General features: G+C 41.7%; 1 protein-coding gene across 1 annotated transcript in view; it reads right to left on the bottom strand.

Annotated features, from left to right (window-relative positions):
* XK (X-linked Kx blood group antigen, Kell and VPS13A binding protein) overlaps nucleotides 1–23944 on the bottom strand; it is a 52022-nt gene extending 28078 nt beyond the window's left edge. The window contains exons 1-2 of the mRNA XM_065914779.1: nucleotides 23591–23944; nucleotides 14871–15133 (exon numbers count right to left, since the gene is read on the bottom strand). Coding sequence (XP_065770851.1) covers nucleotides 14871–15133; nucleotides 23591–23835 — 508 coding nt within the window. The 5' untranslated portion in view covers nucleotides 23836–23944. The remainder of the gene's footprint in view (nucleotides 1–14870; nucleotides 15134–23590) is intronic.
* Between the last annotated feature and the right edge of the window lie 3097 nt (nucleotides 23945–27041).

Here is a 27041-nt window from a genome sequence, read left to right as displayed (position 1 = left end):
GCACATGCCCTTTGTGGACCTGCTGTCTAGTGCAGTGGTCCTAAAGGGGGACCCTCTCTAAGTAAATAATAAAGTATAGTAATTAACCTCCACAGGTAAAAATATAGCAAATTAACCTCTAATAAGCATTTCACCAAGGGCCTGCATCACATACTAACATTTTAAGCTTATCTCGTTTAATTTTCACAATAATCTTGTGAAACCTGTGTTGACAGATGCAGTTGACAGATGAAGAGCCAAAAGGTCTGTGAGGTGAGACCGGTCACACAGCACTCAGTGGCAGAACAGGCCATCAGCCCAGACCTTAGACCAAGCACATTTAAACAAAATAACAGCTGTGTTTTGCTAACAGGCTGCCTAGAATGAGTGTGCCTCCTGAATTTCCCAGCCACTGATGTCCGAGAGCTGCAGAGAAACCACCAGCAAGAACGTAACATTATACACTTTGGGCTCAGGTCTTCCCAATCCCCCACTGCCCAACAGTGTCTACCTATGCGTCTCAGTCATCCACATTTCTCAATGAGTTCCCATATTTCTTCATAGAATATGAAGCAGCAAAAAGGAAGGAGAGAGGGAAAAAAGAAAAAGGAAGTGAGAAGAGAGAGAAGGTATAAAAAAGCATTAAAAAAAAACCCAAAACACTTCAGGGACTTCCCTAATGGTCCAGCGGTTAGGACTCTGCACCTCTACTGCAGGGGGCATGGGTTTGATCCTTGGTTGGGGAATTAAGATACTACGTGCTGTGCAGTGCGGGTTTCCAAGCACTTTCATATCTATCATCTGCCTTATCTTCCTACTCTCTTGAGGAGGTAGGCAAGGCAGTCATTCTGTTTTATAAAAAGGGAATGTATGACATAGGAAGCCACGTAAATCAAAAGGAGGATGAAGAAACAGTGTGAGTCAGACAGAACAGGAGAACAGAGATTGGCAATCTAAACCGTATTTTTGTACAGTATAAGAGTTAATAGTGCTTTGCACACTGTTAAAGGGGTATAAAAACAGACAAAAATCAAGAAGACTATGTGACACTGACCATTTATTGTTTAGTCGCTCAGTTACGTCTGACTCTTGAGACCCCATGGACTATAGCCCGCCAGGCTCCCCTGTTCAAGGGATTTCTCAGGTAAGAACACTGGAGTGGGTTGCCATTTCCTTTTCCAGGGGATCTTCCTGACCCAGGGATCGAACCTGCACCTCCTGCATTGGCAGGTGGATTCTTTACTGCTAATCGAAAACATTTATTATCTATCTCTTAGAAAATTGTTTCCTGCAATAGAATACTTAGCCACAAGAAAGAACTAGCACTACATTCATAAGCATGTATAGTTCTTGAAATATTACACTGAGCAAAAAATGCAAGTTACATAATGATATCTACAGTATGATAATGTTTAAAGACCTACAAAACCAATATGTAATAGTCATAGAGACAGTGTAAATGCGGTTAAGTTATGAATCACACATGAGAATGATAAACTCTGAAGTTATGACAAGGAAGCATGATGGGGTGCCCCAATTGTACTAGTAATGTTTTATTTCTTAAACAGAAAAAAAAATTCTGAAGCAAACATGTCATGTGAATATTCAATAAAGCAGACAAGTAGGTATATGGGTGCTTCTTATAATATTCTTTATTCCTGTCTACATGCTTTAACATTTCATTAATGTACAAAGAAAAGATATCTGCAGCTAATAAGTGGGTGTATATTATAGATATTGTGTATGGTTTTCAGTAAGGCGTCCAGATAAAGCCCCATAAAACAGAAAAAGTCCTCTCATGACGTCCTTGTGGACAAGTTAGAGAAAATGCATATGCTAATACGAGTGCAGTGCAGATGGACTTGCAATCAGATATGCAATCTGTACTCATATGCTTCACTACTTCCTTCCAGGCCAAAGGGCAACTGTCAAGGAGTGCACAGGGCTGTAGCTTTGGGGCTGTCCTAGTCTCACTGTCTTGTCAACTGCTGCATGAAGAAATAAAGTTATAGCCAGGACAAAACTGGGAAGACAAGAGAAGCATGATTCACAATTATCCGAACAGACTGATATCCTGGGCTTGAATCCAAGAAAAGGAAATAGAATAAGAAAGAAAAATATCAAACCCTACCTTTATATATGTAAAATTATATTGAGCAAGTATAAGATAGGTAAATCTTGATTTAGCTGCTCTCAGTATGGAAAAAGAACTGGGACAATTTATCAGATCATCTATCAGTATAAACCAACTGTGAGACTGAGCTCTCCCAAAAGCTATATTTGAGCATATCAATAAAACCGCAGAGTTCAGATTAAAGCAAAAATAAAATAAAACAGTTTCACTACTATAAGCTCATCATATATGCCTACAATGTGACATTCAGTTATGAATGCCTTGTGTTAAGAGTGACAAGTCAAATGAACCAGACTATATTTCAGGTACAGTGACCTTGATGGCTACCAAGCATGCCATTAGAGAAATGACTGGAGGGTTTGGAGAACGGAAAAGAAAAGGAAGACAGAACACTTGTGAAAATGTGAAGACCTGCCATGTCGTAAGGGAAGTAGTTGTTAGTGTTTTGACGGAAAAGACCACCTCCATTCAGATGATAGCACTAATCGCAGAGCCTGAGACAAGCTTTTGGATGCAGGCAGTTCATTGGGAGGGGAGCCTAGGAAACAGAGGGAGGGAGGGGAGGAAGCAAGGCTCATAAAGACTACATAACACTGTCAAGCTGGTTACCACTGTGGCCAATGGACATCATTTCCACTGGGGATCCACCATATATATTGGATCCCGAATTATTCATCTTAAGGACAGAGGCTGAAGCTTTATTCATTTACAACCATCTTCCTTAGTTTGCAGGTAGCCCAACAAGCGCTACCTTGCCCACACTTTCCAACACTAACTGAGCTGTGTTCCCTGGCATAGGAGAAAACCCTAAGATAGAAAAGGAGAAAAACACCTTTCACGGTGTCCTGGGATGCAGGTTGGACGGGGGATGTTAGCAATGTCCACGGAACTTTACACCAAAGCTATGATAAAATCAAAAGGGCCAAGGTCAAGTGGCTTGGAGTACAGAAGAGCCTGTTACAGGCCCTACATTCAGCTCTCCAGGCTATGAGTCCATTCATTTCTCCTGACTAAACCCATCAACTTCATGAGCTATCTCCTTTCAGATATCCCACAGGCACTTTCAACTCACAATGACAGAAACTGAGAGGAGTCTAGAGCACACCCGTGGATCCAAACTCTTTAGTTACATTTGCTGATAGCAGCAGCATGGGCTCCCTCCACTGTGAGTGGGTTAGCCAGTGGATGAGACTCTGAAGGTCCCCGCCAGGCTCTGGAAGCAATTCTTCCTGAACTGGGACATGAATTAGAGAGTTGGTCACATCCATAAAGAAGAGGTGGAGCTCAGGATTCGGCACTGCCCTTTCCACATGTTGGGGGAAATGCACCTCCTGTGGTGGTCGTGGGCCTGTCGCTTGCTGGCTCCAAGATCCAGGCTGTCAGGTCACAGATATATGACAAAATGCATTGTCCAGCAGAGGTTCAACTGTTGTCCCCCCCACAATGCAATAAAACCAGTCCTGCTTCCAATTACATACTTCTCCAATTACATACTTCTTTCAATATTCCTGCTCAACATATCTTTGTTCTCTTTTGAATTCGTTTTAACATCTGTAAATTCCCTCATGAGTAATAAAAATCTTTTAATGTGTCCATATCTATATGAGTGACAAGATTTCATCCTTTTTGAAAAATATCTTTTAACCGCTTTGGAGCTCACAGTCAGACACCCAATAGATTCACCTGTCAGAGCCAGGTAAACATTGTTCATGGAGAAGTGTGCCTTGTGTGCGGTGAAAGCCCAGGTGTGTCTTTTCTTAGCTCTCTGGGGTGAAGCCAGAACGCCAACAAAACTGTGTGGACTCTGTGTTCTTCTAATTTAAAATTGCCTCTCTACTGATGTTTTATTTCGGTTTATTTATGTCTGTTAAGTTATTCCCTATCATTAGCAGAAATGGATGGGGATTTAGTATGAGGGTCTGACTATTCGGAGCTCTCTCTAAATGGGTTCATGGTTTAAAGATATTCAGGTCTATATGATTCAGGTCCCTGCCTGCAAAAGAGAATCTGGTTTGTCAGCCTTTTTATTTGTTAGCCCATTTTTTATCTCAAATCAATTCAAAATGTCATGCCCTTTGGGAAGAAAATAGCTATTTGAAATCTGGACTAGGGAGATTTTCTGCTTGTGTTTACACTTAACCCATGACTGAAATTGTAGGACTGAAGCTATGTCTCTGTGGCTATATATATCTGTGTCTGTGATTCAGAAATTCCTTCATCTCTGATTGTGTGAGGATGTAATGTTTTCCCACCTTTGGATACATGTCAGTGTTCATCGCAGTACTGTTTACAATAGCCAACACATGGAAGCAACCTAAATATCCATTGACAGAGGAATGGATAAAGAAGATGTGGCATATATACACAATGGAATATTACTAAGCCATTAAAAAGAATGAAATAATGCCATTTGCAGCAATATGGACAGACCTACAGAGTGTCATACTGTAAGTCAGACAGAGAAGGAGAAATATCGTATGACATCCCTTATATGTGGAATGTAAAAAGAAATGATACAAATGAATTTACTTATGAAACAGAAAGACTCACAGACTTAGAAAATGAACTTATGGTTGCCAGCGGTGGGAGGGAAGTGATACGCAGTTCGGGAAGGTCATGTGCACACTGTCATATTCAACATGGATAACCAACAAGGACCTATGGTATAGCACATGTCACTCTACTCGATGTTTGGTGCCAGCCTGGATGGGAGGGAGGTTTGGGGGAAAATGGATAAATGTATATGTATGGCTGAGTCCCTTCACTGTTGACCTAAAACTACCGTAACATTGTTAATTGGCTATATCCCAATACAAAATAAAAAGTTTTAAATTTGAAAAAAAATACAGGACCTCTATTCTGATTGGCAATATCTAAATGAATAATTGCTTATATAGACTGAATATAACTAAAATTTCCTAAAATATAAAAATGAACTACTAATACTTGAAAAGTGCTAGATTTTAAAATATTTTAAAAGTTCAAATTGACATAATTCATGTAAATCTTTGAGTATGATGACTAGTATAGTATTTTGGGTTTAATGACAACTAGGTCTTCTCTGATTCATCAGTGTTAATTATAATACAAGCATACATTTTTAAGCCTCTTAGGTATATTTTTCCTAAATATGTACAGGTTTACAATCAAAAGAACTAGAATTACTCCTACTGAAGGTATAAGATTATAGGAAAAAAATCAATTTATATTTAAGCAAATAGAGTGAGTCATTGCTCTGATAAACCTGTATTTTCCACCTTAATGAGATTTTGGAGCATGTTCTGTTGAGGAGCATTTCTAAAATCTTTAGATAACTGAAGGCTCTGCAGTGATATTATGAGATAATTAATAGAAATTCAATGGATGCCTAGAAAATGTCTAAGAAAGAATACTAAAACATTGATTACTAAGCATGATTTGAATTGATATACTTTTGTTTCTTATATATATGCTGTAGAGGCTGTATCTTTGGATTTGTAAATGAGTATGTTCATTTCTGCCATGATGTAAAGCTATAGGAAAGGAATTGCATGGCTGAATAAACCTGGCTTGAATGTACTCACAAGCTCTGCTAAAACGACAATTTTAGCAGAAATTTACAATGATCCACCCCCTGGTTTTCTCCATGAAATACCTGTGACTGCTTAAAAGTTATAATTTATGTAAATGAGGCTCTATAAGAATGAGTCTCTACTATGAGCCTGAAGATAATGAGACATTTTAAAAATTAAGGGCAGAAAAAGTGTTTTTGGGCTGAAGTAAAATGACTTGTTCCAGAATGGGAAAGAGGAAGAATGGTGAAGGGAAAAAAAACTGAATGAATACAGAAAACAGTAAGTTTGTGGAAGAATCTGAAAAGTAACACAAATCTGTGTTAAACTTTGCCAAATCTGACTCGGTTTATGGGTTTACTTATAAGTCTGTAAAAAAGAGATTGTGGGTCCTTTAGAATCAAATATTACATTGAAGCAAATCTAGAATTTACTTGCTCTCTGTGAAAATGAGAGAGTTTTCTTGGAGTATTGGTCTGCTCCTAATAAGAGATTATAAAAGGTTACTCTGCACCTGTTATTAGTTTCCTATGGCTCCTGTAACAAATTATCACAAACATGGTGGCCTAAAACAACACACCTTTATTCTCTTACAGCTTTGGGGGCCAGAAGTCTCAAATTAGCTTCCCTGGGTTAAAATCATGGTGCCAATAGGGCCATGGTCCCTCCAGAGGCCCTAGAGAAGAATCCATTTCCTTGACTTTCGAGCTTGCATTCCTTGCCTAGTGGCCCCATCCTCCATCTTCAAAGCAAGCATACAGCATCTTGCTCCAGTCCTCACATTATCATCTCACTCTGTAATCAAATCTCTTCCTGACTCTCTCTTATAAAGACATTTGTCAAATGTGAGCTGTGTATCAGTCATGAATTATAGGACCTCCTATCACTTCATAAGGAATTAGAACAAGAAGAACAGATAATACTGGCTGTACACTGAAGACAGTATGAGAAGCCCTGAACTATAGTACATCATTAAATGAGAAAATTGATCCTTATGAATACTGTGAACTTAGAATTAATTTGTGGTGTGAGTAACAAGTTCAAGTCTCTATAGTGTCCAGACTATAGTGGCCACTATGAGTAAAGTGGGTGAGACATGAAATCCAAAAGAGAGAAGTGGCAAACCAGAGGCCAAACTTAATGGGATAGTTTCTTGTATCTGCAGCTGACTGCAACCACATGGACACCCAGACATTTTAATTTCATGAGAGAAGTCAGAAATCCAGGTACTTAGGTTAAAAGTTTGTGATTCTAAGTGTTAGCACTTATGAATTTTCTTTTAAGATGTTTGCGGAGGACTAACAAACACCATCCAGACTAGGTTTGTGAGCTGCCACTTTGCAATTTATGCTTTAGGAAAGAATGTATTACAGGTTATTAAATGGTCCCTCATTTAGAGATTCTATTTTGGGAACCTAGAGACCTGTTCTAAAGACTGACAGCAACATGACTGCAGGACCAGTCAGATTCAGGGACCAGGGGAGCCTGGGCCCTCCAAACACCTCTCTTCTCAGAGGCTGTCTTCAGAGGGAGGCCAGCCTTATTCCCAGGCCTTGTGTTCACGCCAACAGCAATCTGACATTACTCTCCAAGGTCTTTCCAGGCTGGACTCTTGGGCTCATGTCATCTCACATGGGATGTTTTCACCTGTGCTGACCTGTGTCTGATGTCTGACTCTGGCCTGCCCTGACACTGCTTTTGGTCACAGACCTGGTTTGGCAGGCACGCCCTCCCTAGCCCTTGTTCCCACTCATACTGGTTTTAGTTTTCTCACTCCCAACAGGGCACTGGTCGTCACTGGTCTCTGCAGGGCTCAAGTCAGAACAAATCCTGCCTCACCAGTCCCCTTCCATCTTTTCAAAATGCACAAAAGGCCTAATCTTGGGTGGCTCATGCTTTCCCAAGGGCTGTGGTTCTCAGCCTCTGCCTGTCTTTCTCTCCTGGTGGATGACTCCTGGTCCCAGGGAGGAGGGGGTGTGGCAGGGTGCCTCAGTTAGACAGAGGACAAGCTGCCCGGGGCCCCCATGTCTCCTGTGAACCCACAGGCAAGCTGGAGCACGATTCTTAAAGCAACAGTGGTACAGCTTTCCCTGACTCTCCCCTGTCCACGTGACTTTGCACATGGCCTACCCACATGAGGTCAGAAAAGCTCAACCTCCAAACCTAGTCATCAAACAGAGTCTAAAGAGCCCAGGAAGCCTGGCTCCCTGCGGGTGTCACAGGGGCCACTAGTGCTGACACAGCATGGTCTGTAAGGTGACCCTGACCACACAGACCTGCTAACCTGACATGGCTTATCCACCTACTATGACATCTCTGGTCCTTAATGGATCCTCTGGTGTGACTTCCAGTGAGGTATCCTGGAGACTACATTCAGTGCTAAAACATGCCACAGCCATAAGCCAAAATCAACCACTTTCAGCAACCACACAGCTATTTAACCAACCTGGCATGATGTGAGTACCATGATTGATTCCCGGGCACCACCCACCCTGGAGGCACTCCCTGTTGTCTGAAAGTCACTGGAAGATGAGGTACCATGCCCTGGACACAAAGATGCTCCACTTCAGGGACAGGGGGGCATGGCTGGTGTCCTCATGTGACCAGCTGAAGGACACTCTCCACCTGCCATCGCTGGGGAGAGGCCTGCTGGCCACTCAAATAAGCAGGAGGGTAAGAGAGAGGCTTGCCTAAATCCAGAAGGGCTTTATGGCTCTTGTAACGATCCCCAAATCTGTGCGGTGAACATCTTGACAGTGAGGCATCTGGTTGAAGGAGCACCAGGTGCCATGAAAGGTTTCTTGGAGTAAACAAGCACCTACTTCACCAAGCTCTACACACACCAGACAGTTACACTCAGACACTCCTGAGAAGCCAGCAAAGTCCAAACCCGTGCCAAGCTTCTGTCAGTGGTGGAAGGAAGAAAATAGAGGGTGTCACTAGACAGAGGGGAGCAGAGAGGGAACCAAGCTGAGGACTGTGTGGTTCCCGGATGTAGCCCCGGCTTCCTCGTCTGCACAGCACTCGACCCCCACAAGGTGCAGCAGGCGAGGCCGGGTTCTCACAGCCCGAGGCCCGAGCATCCAGCGATCACATGAGAACCAGGCCTGGCCGCCCCTTGGGGGACCTGTCTCAGCAGCTGGGGAGGGAGACACGGGCAGCCATCTGTTAGGGGCGTGGCCTGAGCCAGGCTCTGTGTTAAGTCACATGGTGACGTCATCGCTGGGAAAACCCCAAGATGGAGGAACTCTGATTATCCCTGTTTTACAGGTGAGGAAGCTGCTCCTCGCAGGACACAGATGGATGTCCAAGATCACACAGCCAGAAAGTGGTGAACTGGGATGGGGAACCCAGGTCCACTGACCCCACTGTTGAAGCCAGCTGGGCAGCCTCTGACCAGTCCTGTAGACAGGCCAGGAGCAGCAGAGGGGGGCCCTTCGGCATCTGATGAACAGGAGAAAATGTCAGACACTGAATCAACTAATAGGAGAGTAATTAGTTTCCTTCTTCACTTGATGTGACAACTGTTTTTTCAACCTAACACAGCATGTAGAGTGTTAATAAGAACTGTGTATACATCTGAGTCTATCACTTAGGACAGAATTTATATACTTGTACATCTTAAAACATGTATTCAGCCACTGATAACTTTGTTCCTCTCTCAAATAAATGGTGTTAGACAGATTAGGTATTTCATGTGAGAATGAGATTTATAATTGTGTTTACAATGGGACACATTCATAAATAAGTTCAGTAATCTTTACTAATCACATGAACTGCTTGAATTGCATGTTTTAGTTCAGGTGATAAGTTTATATAATATTACCATTTAATTTACCAGTTTCCACAAGAGCAGACAAAAGGGTATATTCCACAGAGAGTATCATAGCACTAACTAATAAGCCCTGTCACCAAGTCCATTTTTGGAATGAGGCAGGGTATAAGTCAACAATATATGTTAGGAACTTGGGAACTATGTCTGACATCTGCCTTTGTCCCACCTTCCCATTCAATCAGTCATCACCTTGTTCAACTTCTACATCAGTAATTGGGTTGCTACAATAACCCATTTCTACTATTACAGCCTAAGCCATTATTGTTCTCAACTTGACAACTGTAGCAGCCCACTTTTGGGCCTCCTTGTTTCTCCCTTCACTCCCTTCCAATCCATTTTCCAGAGTAATCAGCTTCTAAAACAAAATCTGATCATGACACTGTGACGTTTAAAACTCATCAGTGACTTCCTAGTGCCTCTGGGATAAAGTCTGAAATCCTGGGATGCCCTTTCCTTCTTTTACTTCACTTGATTCATCTACCAGATTTTGGTTTACACTTAAGTTCCCCTGGGAAATTTTCCCTTATCTCCCAGACTTGGTTAGAGTCCCCCAACAGACTTTTACTTTGCAGGATTTACCTTAAATAAAATAAATATATGACTAATTATTTGTTTCCTATTTGTCTATCCTGTTCCAGAAGGATACAGCCCTGTCCACCTTATTCACCACTTTATCCTTGGAGCCCAACACAAGGTCAGGAACACAGAACATATTCAATACATATTCATTGACTTCAATGAGTGAATTCACATAAATCTAAACCTATGTCCTGCCTCCTCTGGTAGACTAGAAGTACAATTTTCATCCTTAAGAAGATGGAAGTAATCAGATCTACCTCACAGGGATGCTGTGAACGTGAAACAAAATCATGCCAATCACAGTGCCTGGCACAAAGCAAGGATCTGAGAAGCAGTCATCATTACTGCCAACATTACCACCTTGACTGGAAGAGAAAAGGGCACTTGGAGATCCAGGCAGGCCAAGTGGCAGGCTGCAGAGGCCTTCACAGGACACAGTAACCTTGGTGTACTCACCTGGGCCTCAGATCAACCTATCCTCCAAGGTCCAGAGACTTAATCAAGTCCCCTGAGAGCTGACTGGTCTCACTCAAAGGCTGAGGGTTATAGACAGTGTCCATTATTCATTGACTATGGGGGAAGAAACTCTCCAAAAGTATATCATTTATATGAAGTATGCACAATAGACAAATTCATAGAGACAGAAAGTAGATTAGTGATTGCCAGGGTCTGGAGAAGGGAAATGAGGAGTGACTGCTACTAAGTATGGGATTTCTTTTCGATGTATCGAAAATATTCTAAAATTAGATAGTGATGATGATGACACAACATAGTGAATATCCTAAAATCCACTAAATTGTACATTTAAAATGGTTAACTTATTGTTGTATGAATTGTACTGCAATTAACAAAAACCTCTCCAGTGGACCATGTGGCTGGCTCCACCTCTCCTCCAAGCTCTGCCAAGGTCAAATGCATCAGCATTTGCTAAGTGAGCATAGGATAAGAGAGAAAAGAAAGCTATACAGACTTTGAATGTTGAATGGTATCAGGTTCAGATGGACTTCGTGTCCTCTCCTGTCAAGAATGGATATTTTTATTGGTCTCAACACATGGTACGGTAGACAGTGTCCTCCTCCTATATTTTAAGAAAACATAATTTTGTGGTGGGTGGCAATGGGCCCAGCCCTAGGCAGGCTGTGACTTATATAGTCCAGTGTTCCCAAACTTTGCTAAACATAAAAATTACCTGGAGCACTTGTTTAAAAAACAAAAGAGAAAAAATATCAAAAGACCTATCTTAGGCTACCATCCCACACCTAGCAAATCACAATTTCCGAGAATGAAGCCTGGTTTTCTATAGATTTTTAACAAGCTCCCTGACTCTCACCTTCGGTGACATCATCACCAGGGAAATTGAAGGAATGCGGTTCAAAGCCACTGGTTGTAACTGTTCCTATGCCCAGCTTCTCTAGCATCTCTTGAACCAAGGTGACCATGTGACCAGTCCTGGTCAATGAGATCTAAATGAGGTTTATTAGCGAGGTTTCTGGGAAAGCTTTTACTTACTAATAATCGGGAAAGGATTAAATCAAGGCTGTATATTGTCACCCTGCTTATTTAACTTATATGCAGACTACATCATGAGAAACGCTGGACTGGAAGGAGCACAAGCTGGAATCAAGATTGCTGGGAGAAATATCAACAACCTCAGACATGTAGATAACACCAACTTATGGCAGAAAGTGAAGAAGAACTAAAGAGCCTCTTGATGAAAGTGAAAGAGAAAAGTGAAAAAGTTGGCTTAAAACTCTACATTCAGAAAACTAAGATCATGGCATCTGGTCCCATCACTTTGTGGCAAATAGATGGGGAAGCGATGGAAACAGTCACAGACTTTACTTTTTTGGGCTCCAAAATCACTGCAGATGGTGACTACAGCCATGAAATTAAAAGATGTTTGCTCCTTGGAAAAAAGTTATGACCAACCTAGACAGCATACTAAAAAGCAGAGACATTACTTTGCCAACAAAGGTCTGTCTAGTCAAAGCTATGGTTTTTCCAGTAATCATGAATGGATATGAGAGTTGGCCTATAAAGAAAGCTGAGTGCTGAAGAACTGATGCTTTTGAACTGTGGTGTTGTAGAAGACTCTTGAGAGTCCCTTGAACTACAAGGAGATCCAACCAGTCCATCCTAAAGGAAATCAGTCCTGAATATTCATTGGAAGGACTGATGCTGAAGCTGAAACTCCAATACTTTGGGCACCTGATGCGAAGAACTGACTCATTTGAAAAGACCCTAATGCTGGGAAAGATTGAAGGTGGGAGGAGAAGGGGACGACAGAGGATGAGATAGTTGGATGGCATCATCAACTCTATGGACATGAGTGTGAGTAAATTATGGGAGCTGGTGATGGACAGGAAGGCCTGGTGTGCTGCAGTCCATGGGGTTGCAAAGAGTTGGACACAACTGAGCGACTGAACTAACTAAAGGAAGAAAGATATTCCCCCTTCTGCTTCATGCTTTTCTTCCTACCTTGAATGAAGTTGAATGAAGCCATCATGGATTCTATGCAGTAGCAACCCAAAAGAAAGGCCAATAGAATTGTAGGGACATCAACTTTATCAGTGTGACCGGCTGATATAATGCCAGCAAAGGCCCAACTCCAGTTTCTTCTTAAATGAGCAAAATAATGGGTTGCCTAACCTTGTAGTCAAGTGTTTTGTTTCTTGCATCAAATGCATTCCTAATCACATGATAGTTACTGCCCATGTTGGCCTCCATGACACACCCCAGCCTGTGCTCTAATTATAACTGCCCTTCCCCTTCCGGCTGAGAGATTCCTTCCTCAGATATGCTAAGGCAGTGATTACGGTTAGTCAAAACCTATAAAAATGGCAGTTATCTATATTTTTAAGAGGACCATGCCCACTTCCTTTCTCTATACATATTTGATTTATTGTTTAATTCTCAGGGGACTTATATTATTCCAAGTTCTCCAGGGGCATGTTACAGATATTCTTTGTGACACTGACATTTTATGAGATAGGTTTCATCTTCCTGAATAGAATTCCATCTGAAAAACTGTAATGAGGGTTGGCAAAGTTTCTGTAAGGAGTCCGACAATAAATACTTTATGCTCTATGGACTACTTATTTTCTGCTACAACTATGCAACTACTCAACTCTGCTCAAAGGAAAAAAAAAGGCAGACACAGACAACAGGTAAATCAAAGGGCATGGCTGCGTTCCAATAAAATTTTATTTACAAAAACAAGCACCCCCTGATTACATCCATGGGCTGCTGTTTGCCAACCTCTGAGCTAAAAGACAACTTCATTTTCAGTAACTTGAGAAAAAAAATTGAACCGACATGTAAAAATCAAATTGGCTATCACCACATCTGGTCTCTTGCTGTGTTCCTGCCACATAGAAAAATAATGAACTGGGTAAAGGGTATATTGGCATGCAGAGGACTCACCTTGGTCAATGCCCATTCTAGTTATAAGTCCCTAGAAAACAAGGATGTTGCTGCATTTATTGAGCATCTACTGTTTACCTGGGGCTGTGGAAGGTGTTTTCACAAGTGTTAATCCACCAAGGTCCGAGACCTCAACTTAAAGTTCTGATATATCTTAAGAATCATAGTCACTCTTACATAACCTGGATAAGGAAGAAAGTTGTGATATACAAATATCCTGTGACTCAGCCATAAATTAAAGACATTTTACTATCCAGCCTAGATTAGAGGCAGAAAGAAGACTGAGGGAAGTTAAATTAATAAGGGTGATTTATTTTAAAATATTCCAATTTCAGTGTTATCTTAAATATGTATTTTTAAACTTAAAGGCTTTTAACTCATTTTTGCTTATTTGTATAGTAAAACTTGCCAGAATACCTGGTTTTCATTTACTTACAATATTAATATTTGCAAAGGATTATTTCCTCTTTTCATATGAAGGTTTTCACTTGTGTCCAATGCATGTGCAGTTTTTTTTTTAAATCTGGCTTAATCAAAACCTGCCCTCAATTTGATGATGTGAGACTAGTCCAAAGGTTAGAGAAGTGTGTTTATTTTAAAGAGGAGATATCTATTAGAACTTCAAGAAGACAGGAGGGAACTCCTGATGCCCTCATTCACCACAAAGAAGCTGTTACAACTGTCTCAGCTGCTTTACAACTATCGTTGAGTGACAGAGGCACAATCTGAAGAGGCCCAGCCCCTGGCAGCCATCCTTTCAGCCTATGTACAGCAAGTTGGATTGCCTGGAACCTCTAGACTCTGGCCATTCCCCAACAAAAGTCAGAGTTCCCTTTCTTCCCTTTGGCTTGAACCTCGACAGGGTTCCTGGCTGTATCAACAAAGAAAATGGCAGCAGAAGTAATGTTGCATGACTTCAAAACTGGATTACAAAAGGAATACCCTTCCACCTGGCCCTTTCTCCCTCTCAGGATACTCGCTCCTGAAAGCAGCCACCATGCTGTGATGAGGCTCAAACTAGCCCACGTAGAGAGACCAAGTGGGGAAGATCTGAGGCCCCAGCAACAGCCAGCACTGACGTTAAGAACTGTGAGCGGATGAGCCCTCTGTGGACTCCAACTCCCCATCTTTGAGCCACCCCAGTTAACCTCAGTGGAGCCGAAGCGAGCGCTTTTGAGAGCTGCCTAAACTGCAGATTCATAAGCAAAAGAAACGCAATTATTTTAACTCACTACGTTTTGAGCTTAGTAACTGTAACAGACTTCGGATGGAAGGTGCATAGAAATGAATTTCACCTGAAACAAAAGAGACCTTATGTTTTGCTCTCCATGCTTCCCAAATGCAAACAGAAATAAAAAAATACACATACCTCGTCCGATACTGACATCCTGCCGCAAGACACTTATATACAGCTGCAGGGTCAGCTGGGGGGCTGAGCCCAGGAAAGCCTGGATCACCGATGCCCGGCTGAATGCAGATCGGTGGGTGAATAGCTTGCCCTCTGCCTGGCCCACTTCCTTCTCAATTTCCTCTGAGTGGCCATCTTTTGGCATTTGCCGCTTCTTGGTGATGCTGACATAAGGTTCTTCAATGTGGTTTGACTGACAATAGATGCAGAAGACTTCAAAACACCTGTAAACAAACCAGCAAGTCATGATCATCAGAGGCAGACGGGATCCTGTCTTTTCCCAGTTACCCAACTTTCACTTAGCCTGATTCTCAAAGCCTTGACTTGGTTACTCTGGACTGCAACTCCCCCCGCCCACCCCCGCCACTAAAATCATCCTGTCTAAGGACCAGTTGTGAGCACACAGTCTTCTTGAGGCCATCCAGCAGGCCAACTGGCCTGAGCATGAACCACATTGAGAGGTGACGCCAAAGGCCACTAAGGCAAGGAAACCAAGTAGAGAATGGCATGGGAAGTGGTTCAGGCTCCAGAGCTCCAGAAAAACATTCCATTTCCCTTCCTGACATTTATTAGCTGTGCAGCCTTGGACATGTCTTTTAACCCAAGTTCTGTCCCTGAATTATAAAGCAAAGATAAGACCTACTTTGCCACACTGTCATGGAGATAATGCAGTATATGGGGGTGTGCGTGTGTGCGTGTGCATGTATATACAACACCCACCCCCCCACACATATTATATATATATATATATGCACATATACTTTTTCTAGAGCCAATAGATGCCCCAAATCACTTCAGTTTAAAACAGCAGCTGTGGTTGGGAGATCCCCCAGCACAGAGCAGCCTCCCACCTAGAAATTCCCCTGGAAGACCACATTACCTATTTCTGCTCTCTTAAACCGTTTCAGAACAGGACTAAAGTCAATCATGCCTGGAAGCCTGCCAACTGTCTTATCTATGGAGTTTCAAGCTTGCTAGAGGATGGAGTCTGAACCAGTCACCTTTCTAGACTGATAGTGTAGCTGGCTTTTAAAACTGGATTTTCTTCTATAGATAATAATATGAATAGCAAAGAAAGGAAGAGTACTGATATATACAATTTACATACACACACACTTACAAGTGGATTGAGGGATTGATAGAGGGATGGATAGACATGTGAAATAAAACGTTAACTGTAGAATCTAGGTGGCAAGTACTTGGTTGTTCCTTGTACAATTCTTTCAAATTGTCTTCTGTATGTTCAAAAATTTTCATAACAAGATATTGGGGAAAATGTTTTTTTCCTAGTAATAAAAAATGTTCATGGCTTTAGGTTTCAAAATTGTTAAAGGACATTTTTCCCCAAATGTGCATTTTTATAACAACCTTATAATGCTGCCAGAAGATTTTATGGCTTCATTTATTTTATTGAGTGTTATTAACTTTGTACTCTCACCTGGAGCAACCAGGGAAATGAGAATACATGTATAATTCAAAATACTAAAGTAAAACCTGATATAAGAAAGGAAATGCAGGAACTTCTTTAGTGAGTACAAAGTGGATATATTTTGTGATTATCTTTGTTCATTTGTTCCTGGGAGAAAAAGAGGTACACAGTAGTGTGTTTGCGCAAGGGGGTGGGGAGGGATGGGGAGGGACAGGCAATTGTCTGCTACATTTTGTCCACTGGGGTCACGGATACTTTAATATATTAGTTGTGTCTGACACTTTGCAACCCATGGACTGCTTAGTCCATGGGATTCTCTAGGCCAGAATACTGGAGTGGGTAGCCTTTTCCCTTCTCCAGGGGATCTTCCCAACCCAGGGATGGAACCCAGACCTCCCACATTGCAGGCACATTCTTTACCAGCTGAGTCACAGGGGAAGCCCAAGAATACTGGAGTGGATAGCCTATCCCTTCTCCAGCGGATCTTTCCGATCCAGGAATCAAACTGGGGTCTCCTGCGTTGCAGGCAGATTCTTAGCAACTGAGCTATAAGGAAAGCCCCAATATATTACATGAAAACATAAAACAATGTGGATCAACTTGTTTAGCTGAAAACAATGAAGTTCAAGGTTTTGAGCTAAGTCTAGCTGATCCAACTGAATCCTCTCTGAGGAAAAACTCAGATCTATGACTGTATGAGGCCTTGTAACTTGACACAGTTGGACCACTGACCACAAGCACTAGAAGACAGAATAAACTGACCATTGTCTTTATTCTCAAATATGTAATGAATGTGGATGCACTTTGCTAAGTGCTGTGGGGAATGCAAAGATAGTTGCACACCACTGTCTCATTTAGACATGTACATAATCTAAACAAAAAAATGGGACCTAATTAATATAAGTAATATTTATATGACATTTTCAGTTTGTAAGATATTTCTCATAGATTAACTCACTTAGAAAGAAAGGCTACTACAAAAATTTGAATCATACCATTATTTTCAATGGCAAAGTTCTGGGAAAACTCTAAAGATCCCTAAACAAAACAATGATTAAATAAATCCTAATATGTATGTTCAATGAAATATTATCCAGTCCTTAAAATTGACAGTATACACATACATATACTGACATACAAAATTTTTTTAATCATATTTGGTAAGCAAAGGGAGTAATGTATTACAATGGAAAATACATAGAAAATTCCATTTTTAATAAAAAGAAAATTACATATACATATGAATACACACACATATACACATAAACAGTGGAGTGCTTCAGCTGGCTCATACTGACTCATGAGACAGTTAAATGGTTAGGAATTTTGTGAGGCAGTTTTCAAACAACTCAGTAGCTTGAAATAGGCCACAATGGAAATCTTTAAATCACAGAAATCAGCAAAGACTGCAAATCAGGGTCTTCCTTCCCACATCCCCTCCCTCCCCCTAGATGGTTCATGGTTTACCAACTTAATGACTGTAAAAATATTAGTGAGGATACAAAACAAAATATTAAGAATTGTTCTCTTTAGTTAGTCAAATTAGAGCTTTTAAATTTTTTTAGTTGTGCTTATCTGTTTTCTGCCCTTCTGTTGTTCCAACAACAAATATGTTTTACCTGAATAGTAAAATCAAGCTCAGAATTTTTAATGACAAACAAGCAAATGAAACAACAGCACATATTAAGAGCTGAATGAATAAAATGACGGTCCAGTGGAAAAAGCAAGTCTCTGGATGCTGAGGAGAAGACTGTGTTTAATGGAAAGTATTTGCAGAATTATAGACAAATGAGACTTCTTTGTTTACAGTGGAAACGAAGGAAGGTCCCAGAATAAACTAATCACAGAAGTGGCCCTGAAACCCAGGTGTGTGTGTGAGTGGCTCAGTCATGTCTGACTCTTTGTGACCCCATGGACTACAGGTCACCAGGATCCTCTGTCCATGGAATTCTCCAGGCAAGAATACTGAAGTGGGTTGCCACTTCCTTCTCTGGGAAACCCAGGTGTGCCCCCCTGCAATTCACTGTTTTTCTCAACTAATAAAAATCTTAGCACAGAAGTTTACATGTAGTAGGTATTTAATGAATTTGTGAAAGGCCCTAAGACTTCCACTATTTGCCACTACTGGTTAAGAAAACTGATAAGAAACACTCTACTATTCTTTCTGGGATTCTGCAAGACTCATCCAATTACTCCAAATGTTCTTGTTTTGTTTTACTTGAGAAGTTGCCTAAATGTAGCCATAAATTAAGTATTTTCATCACAATCATTCAAGGTAGTTTTTCAGTTTGACCAAGGGTTGGCAAACATTTTGTGTATTTACAAAGAGTAAATATTTCAGGCTTTGCAGGTCATGGTCTCTATTGCAACTACTCAACTCTGCCACTGTAATGCAAAAGCAGCCACAGACAACACAAAAGTGAATGGGCATGCCTGTGTTCCAATAAAACTTTACAAAAACAGGCAGCAACGGGATTTCAATGTGGGGCATGGTTTGCTGATCCCTAATGTAGGTAATCAGGAGGTTGATCTTTTTTATTTTCATTTTATCCCATTTTCAAACATCATAATGGAAGCACTTTATTAATTAGCTGAAACCATGCATGTTGGTGTCTGCATAAATAATCTGTGGTACCAGAGACCCTCTGAGGTGGTTACTAAAAACACATTTTCAAAAGAAATACTGATTATGATTTCCTCTATGCCACGTTATCTTCCTATGACATACATGCTCTGTGAAGCTACGCAAGAACCAAACTGGTTAAATAGAAAGCTCCCTGTGACTTCTGAAAAGCCACTTGCATAATCTCACTGAGCCTCAATTCTCAACTGTAAAAAAAGATAATGACAGTTAGCTCACAGTGTTTTACAGTGCATGGAATTATATACTGTATGTGAAAGCACTTTGCAAGCAACAACAGAAAAGCTATTCATATTTAGGCTATCATTATTTTTAAAGTCTTCTCAAAGTTTACAAAAGAGAGAAATACTATGGTATTTTGCAATGTTTTTCATTGCAATGAATCATTTTGCAATGGTCTGTCAAAAATACTAGACTCACAGATCCAGAGAACACACTAGTGGTTACCAATCGGGAGCAGGAAGGGAGAAAGGCAATACAGGGGTAGGAGATTAAGAGGTACAAACTCAGGTATAAAATAAGCTACAAGAATATACTGTACAACATGGGGAATATGGCCAATATTTTATAATAATAACTATAAATGGGGCATTACCTTTAAAATTGTGAATCACCATATTGTACAACTGTAACATATAACATTGTACATCAACTATACTTGAATAAAAAAATTACTAGAACATCTTAGCTTTTATTTTATAAATCTAGATTTTTAGGTACCATTTTTCCTTCATTATACCACTAAATAAGAATGGGGGCAAATTCCTTGAACCTGTAACTCGTTTATATTTATTCCTTCTCCCAATTAATTTATAAAATGAACATAATTGTAAAAGAATGAGAAACAAATTTTGTTTGTTAAGAGGTGCTTTCCCCCCCACTCTTGTTTTCCAGAATGTCTATTATCATTCACAATAAGATTGCCCTTATAACAGAAAAACAGAAATTCAAGACATTATTTAATGTTCCTATCATTCCAACCTAGCCTTCATGAGGAGACAATTCTTCAAACTGCAACCACAGTTTTAAATATGAGGCTGATATAAATGAAACATGCTGCTCTCCTAAGGACTCCCTACATGAAAGGAGGAGCAAGGCCTAGTCTGCAGTGTTTAGTCCACCATCATTACAATGTAATGAAATGCGACTGAACTGAGTGAATCCAAAACCAACACCTCACCTAAAAAGAGCAGGAGTTTGGCTAGTTAGTACCCGTCCCAAATTAAAGAGAGCTAAATTCTCCCCAAGCAGTTTTAAAATATTACTAAGTCCAATTGATAAGAAGGGCAGAGAGACTCTCCTGTGTTTGGGGAAAATAATTTTGATCTTTATGTAAAGCTGACGTCTTAGAGTTAGAATAAAATCAAACAGCAGGAAGAACTTTCAATAAGATATTAAGTCATGCTAACACACAACATCAAATTGCTTTTCTTTTCATCTGGAAGATAAGAGGCTTGGAACCACATTTTGTGTATCTCAGCATGGTTCCAGCATCTTCTTAAAGAAAGCTGCGCTAGAATGAGTGCCCTTGTTGAAGGAAGTAGGTTGTTTATTCCTTTTTTTTATGTGTTATTCTGTTTTTTCCCCCAAAGCACAATGACCTATTCAGAATTTTCTGGAAATAGGTCTCTTTACAGTGTTGAAACTTTATATGTATATATCAGTTGAGAAGTTATCACTCCAAACTTTTTCTTTTTTTAAATAAAGTTAAAATATTTTTATAGTAAAAACCGAAAAATGTAGACAAATATAAGAGTAAATGATGTACCTCTCTATATTTTTCAGAAAAAAATGAAAACTGCCCCGTAACTCCATCATCCTGAAATTACCACTCTTAACAACTTGGTATATTTCTCTGAGCTTAGGTCTATGTGTGCCAACCTGTTTTTATACATACTATTATGTCATTAGCTTTGTCTTGGGTCACTCAGTACTTAGTAACATTTTAAATGCTAGTACTGATACGGTATTCTCATTTACCAAGATGGAATCGAGGTTGTGTTTTTTCAATTTTGCCAAGATGACCAAACTTTCTTAACTTAAGATGGAACTATAGATAAAACACACTCCACACTCCTCAGACTTCTTTCACATAATTAAGCCAATTCCACTTGTAAGAAGCCTTGTGAATGTGGTGTGGGGTCTCATTTTCCTCATCTGTAAAATGGGAACAGTTATATCTACTTCATGGTGAGGAGTCAATGAACTGAGAGAATATAAACACCTACTTACATTTAGCACAAGAAGCATTTAAGAACTGCCAGTTGGAGAAGGAAATGGCACCCCACTCCAGTATTCTTGCCTGGAGAATCCCATGGACGGAGGAGCCTGGTGGGCTACAGTCCACGGGGTCGCAAAGAGTCTGATATGACTGAGCGACTTCACTTTCACTTTCACTTTCACCCCTCAGGTGAGAAGACTTTCAGCTCTTGTGTTTGCTATTGATTGTTTTCTTGAGTTCTCAAAGACCTGTGACCATATTTTTTTTAAGTTGCCTGTTTTCTAATTGCATCACTTTACACTGTTGTCTAATAATATGTGGTATTTAGAATGCCTTCTTAATTATTTTGAGCAGCCATTGCCTGTATTTTCGAGAGCACCTCCTTGGTTTTCTTACGTGAACTCATCTGACAGGGAAATGCAGCTTTTTTGTTTGCCCTCTCTGCATACTGGACCGTCTGAGTCGGTGTTCTAACTGATCCCCGATGGTCTCTGAGCTACTGTTCTACCAGACTCAGTAGTTATGTGCTTCAGGAATTTTTCGGTAGAATTGGTCCTATTAGGAGACTCTTGGTGTCACCTTTGTTATCTTAAAAGCTGGTCCCTTTGCTGAGGCTCTTAATTTTTTGAAAACTTGATTCTATTTCAGCTGAAAATTGGCAAGGCTATTTAAAAAATTCAGGGAAGCCATTTAAGAAATTGAAAAGTAATCGCAAACAACATTGGGTAGTTGTGACTTTCAGTTCTGTATCAGTTGAATTTTTGTGCTCTTTTCCCTGTGTACGTGGTGGTTCTATTTTTCTCCAATAAAACTTTTTATTTAAAAAAAAAAAAAAAAGAACTGCCAGTTTCCCTTTCTCTGTCACTTTACTCACATAGCATGGGCAATGAACTTTCTTTTCACAAGATGGAGCTAAGAAATGATGAGTGCCTTGTCCAAGTAGAGCACATTGATCCTACTGAGTGGGCAAACAATCAGGTCGCTGCGGCCTACTTGGCCAGGGAGGACTCGCTCCTTCTATGGCCCTAGGTTGCAGGGCTTTTAAAATTCCCCTCACTTTCTCTCTCTCTCTCTGTTCTCCCCCCACCCCCAACTCTTCCCTTGCTCTCATGAGGTTGGTAGCAACTTCTTACTCCCGCCAGAGCACCTGTTTCTCTTCCTCTGTAGGAGTCTGTGGCTTTCCAGGCTGGGAAACTTGTTCACCAGGTTTATTCAGATACTATGTAAACTACAAGTCAGTATTCTGAGTGTCAGCTGGGATGACTGTCTCTAATATGAAATGCAAAGTTTTATAATAGGGCCCTGTAAAATCTATTTTACTACTCGACTGTGTGTGTATATAGGGCTCTGTAAAATCTATTTTGCTACTCGAATGTGTGTGTGTGGTATGTTGGTGGGGGAGATATTTTGCTGTGTGTGTGTGTGATGTGTTGGTTGGGGAGATATTTCCTGGTAGGAAAGATTCCCAGCTGGCTGAATTTTCTGGTAGCTGAGTGTCTGGCCTTTCTACCTCTTCCCTTTTCTCTCCCACCTATATCTAAAGTTCATTATTATAAATTTGTTTCTAATCCAGAGAGAAACCCTTCGTTTCGCTTTTCCTACAGAGATGAGAGGTTTCAAAACAACGCATTTTAAACTCTCTTTATGGTCCTCGGATAAACCAAACTCTACTTCATTGCCAGAAAATTTTTAACTTGCTTTGTGTTCCTAAATTTCCAGAAATGTCACTAATAGTTTTGTTTTTTTTTTCTCTCTTTACACACAATAAGAGTTGGGGTCTCCGTGGCACTTGTGTTCCAGCTTCATCGGCTAAGTTTACAAGTCAGGCAGGGCCCTGAAGACGTTTCCACTCCGCTCCCCACCCCCCGCCCTCCCCCCTCCATGTTTCCACATCGGACAGAAAAGACGGATGCGTGGATTTGTAGGGTCGTGTATAAGAATTACATAAGTTAGTATTTGTGACCGAGCTCAGAACAGCGCCGAGTACAGTCCACTCCACGTGTTTGTTCAATTTCAATTCCATTCAATCAACTGTGCCCACTTCGATTCTAACGGCCATTCAGAAGCCCCTTCCTAAGGCCCCGTCGCGACCCGAGCTCATCCTGTCAGAGCCCACCAGGTCGCGGGGAGGGTGGAGGGGCCCGAACTGGCCCTTTCCCGTTGGTCAGATTCAGTCGACTGTCGGCAATTTCCAACGCTAGCCCCTAACAGGAAGGCGGTACGCCCCGGCTCCATTCCCACGCTCCCAGGTTCCTGTCGCATTCCTGTGACAGGGACGGTGGCGGAGCGGAGGAGCCGGGCGGGCCGGCCTGGGCCCCGGTCCGCGACCCCGGCCGCCGGCCCCCTCCCCCGGGAGGCCCGGCCCCCGCCGCCGGGGGTCCCGCACGCACCTGAAGAGGGGCCCGAGCTGCAGCAGGTGCAGCAGCAGCACGAGCGGCCGGTCGCGGGTGAAGTCGCGGTGCACGAAGAGCAGCGTGAGCTGCACCAGGGCGCAGGGCAGCAGCGAGAAAAGCAGCGTCAGCGCCTGCCACATGCCGTCCCCGCCCGAGCGGTAGGTGCTGCTCAGGTACAGCGCCGCCGACGTCTCGGCCACGAACAGGAACACGGACGCCAGCACCGAGCCCGGGAATTTCATCTCCGCGCGTCAGCGGCGCGCACCGGCGGCGGACGCGGTGGCGGTGGCGGTGGCGGTGGCGGTGGCGGCGGCGGCTGCCCCGGGGGCTCCCGGCATGCCCGGCCCCAACTGCTCCCGCGCTCTGCGCTGCCCGCCGAGGGCGCGGGGCCCGGGCGCTGGAGCTGGGCCTGGGGGCGAGCGACCCGGCGGGGCTGGGGCGGGGCGCGCGGCCGGGGCGGGACACGCCCACGCGCACCGAGCGCCGCCCGCGCGCCTCAGCGCCCGTCGCGTCTCTGCGGCGACGAGCCGCGGGCGGGCCGCGAACCCGCGCCCGGCGACCGCCCGCGCCGAGCCGCACCGGAGGCGGCGGGCTCCGCAGGCCCCGCGCGCAGCCGCTGGGTCCTAAAGCCCCTTGGTCGACGCTTCTGTGGGAAACCTTCACATCCCTTCAAAAACCTGCAGCCCCGCGGGACCCGGAATTGGGATCAGGATGCCTTTCCAGCCAGGGCTCTGTTTTCTGCACCTCAATAACGCCGAATCCCTTAAAGGATCAGCGTTTCCGGTCACTTAAAAAAGATAAGCAGAGCCCGCAGATGCTTTTCAACGTGCAAGTATATCGTCACGCACCCGGAATGTACCTTTTCACCCGACCAAGTCTGAAGCATTGCTTTCAAGTGAAAGAGCGTCATGGTAATCCCTAAGAGCTAACGCTTTCCTTCCCAGAAAACCTGCTTTCGAAAATATTGATATATTCCTTCACAACTGACTAATTCAGCCCGCCGAAGACCAAGACCTAATAAGGAAACGATTTTCTAGGCCACGCCATACCTCCCTCTGCTTGCCGCTGTGTGCCAGCCCCAAGACTAACACAATGGCCTTTCACTCACTGGATCGGTGACAGCCTTCTGGACATTAGGATGGGCTCAGCCCCCCCTCCCTCTGTCGCTCAGAGCTTGAGCCTTCATTAAATCTCTACAACTCGAGTTCTAACCTGTTCCATAAGAGATTGGACTTGAATAATTCTGAGATCCCTTTCCCCACTGAAATTAGGTGATTTCATCCATCTTCAGGCATCTCTGGTATTTTTCTATTTAGGAATATGATGGCAACACAAATAGAATGTGAAGATTCAAGAGGAATCAAGACAAAATATGTAGAGAGAGAACATGAAGGACTGTTTTTCTTCATTCTTCTGTGGCATGGGAAAATCTATTTATAAGGGTTAAGGGGAGGTAGTCAGCCCATAGCTGAGAAGTGCCAGGCCCATTCTCTAAAAGGATTACTAATATCTATTTATAGCACCCAGCGGGTCATCATGTTCTGGATCAAGATACACACACGGTCACAAGTACAGAATAGGCAGCCACACTCCATAAAGTATTCATTTGATATTTTATTTGACACCATCTTAACTTTTAAGGGAAAAATTAACTTGTAGCTTAAAATTATGTTAGAGCACACTCAATATTTAGCATTAGATTTTATTTTTAAGGCAAAGGATTATCACAGGTTTTATATTAAGTAGACTGTACATAAATAGGCAGGGGGTGATAAGCCAATAAATAACATTGCTTTCAACACTATAGAGTCCAGTTTATGGCGTATTATTTTCTAACAGTACAAAACTAATACAGAAAATACATTTGGAAAGATCACAGTGTTTAGAACATTGTATAACAGCAGTTTTAAAGACAGTAAGGTGCATCTCTAAGCTTGACTCAACCCTGCTTCCATAGAATTCATTATACCATGCACTGGCTTGTAAGCAAATCCCCCACGCGAAGGGGAGGCGACATCAACTGACCTGTAGCACTTCCCCCGCCAGGAACAACCAAGAACAAAAGCTAAAATCCGATGAGCATTGATTGGCAAGTTGATCCTGTTCCGCCAGGCACCAGCTAACTTGCCCCAGTGACCGTGTCTTTGTGTATTAAGTGTTTGCCATTTTGTCCTTGAGAATAATGTATGCATTCGAGCTTGTGATTGCTAGTTTCTCTGTCAAATACCTAAATGGATTGTGACTAAAGATCAATTGAATGTCATGTATTGCATTATACTTTCTTGCTCTGACTGAAATACCCATTATTTTCTTGAAATATTAAGTACACAATAACAGACTTCTAGAAAGTGGTTTTTTTTTGGCATAATAATATGTAATATACCAAATACTTGAGAATTTGGTTTTACTATAAAATACAGTACTACATTTTGTGATATAGCAAAATATCTGACACAATGTTCTGCTCTAAATTTAGATGTAACTGCTACAAATATGTCTTTGAAAGCGCCTCAAAGTACCCCTAAAGGAATATAATAATTAGCAATAGGTTGTAGAACCTGTTTTTGGCAAAAAGAAAAAAAGGCATTTTTGAATAAGTCTCTCATTTTGTGTGCAATGCTTTCAAAATTTTAGTTATATACAACATATAACTGGTGTTGGATTTAATGCTATTAGAAATTAGGCTTTTAAAGTCATAATAACCTGTGTTATTTGGTGTATTTTAAAATAAATTTATGTTTTTGACTCTGCATGTGTGCTGAGGCAAATGCATTGTAAAAAGAGTACAATTTTATTAATACTACTAATTTATTGAGCAGTTCTTCAAAATCCAGTAATATCTTAAATCATGCATGCATGTGAAATCACTTCAGTCATGTCTGACTCTTTGCAACCCCATGGACTGTAGCCCACCAGGCTCCTCTTTCCATGGGATTCTCCAGGCAAAAATACTGGAATGGGTTGCCATGCTCCCCTCCAGGGGATCTTCCCGACCCAGGGATTGAACCCAAGTCTCTTGAATTATAGTATGTATTCATTCCTAAATACAGTTAGGAATAAGCAGTTCTATTCTATTGACAGATTATTCTTTTGTATCCCCCCAAATAATCAAGGAATTACACTAATTTACTAGTGAATGTGAAATGTAGCATTTAGAGAGGTGAGCTTTTTTTCTCCAATGATACAATCATATTTCTGTAAGTATCATGAATTGTGTAAAATCTTTTTGGTGAAGTAAATTCTATTCACTTTGGAAATGCACATTCCAAAACTAGCACATGGTGTTTGACTATTCTCTAGTACATGGCTTTGCAACCAAGTGACTTCCTCTAATAATTGGATTCTACTACAAAATCCATTTGAAAAATGTTAATTTAGCGCCATTAAATCCATGAGACTAATTCAGACTTCCCTTCCAAGTAGAGCTCCCCCAGATGTTCAAAATTGG

This window comes from Muntiacus reevesi, chromosome X (genome assembly GCF_963930625.1).
Source record: "Muntiacus reevesi chromosome X, mMunRee1.1, whole genome shotgun sequence".
NCBI lineage: Eukaryota > Metazoa > Chordata > Mammalia > Artiodactyla > Cervidae > Muntiacus > Muntiacus reevesi.
This window is presented reverse-complemented; position numbering and strand designations above follow the sequence as displayed.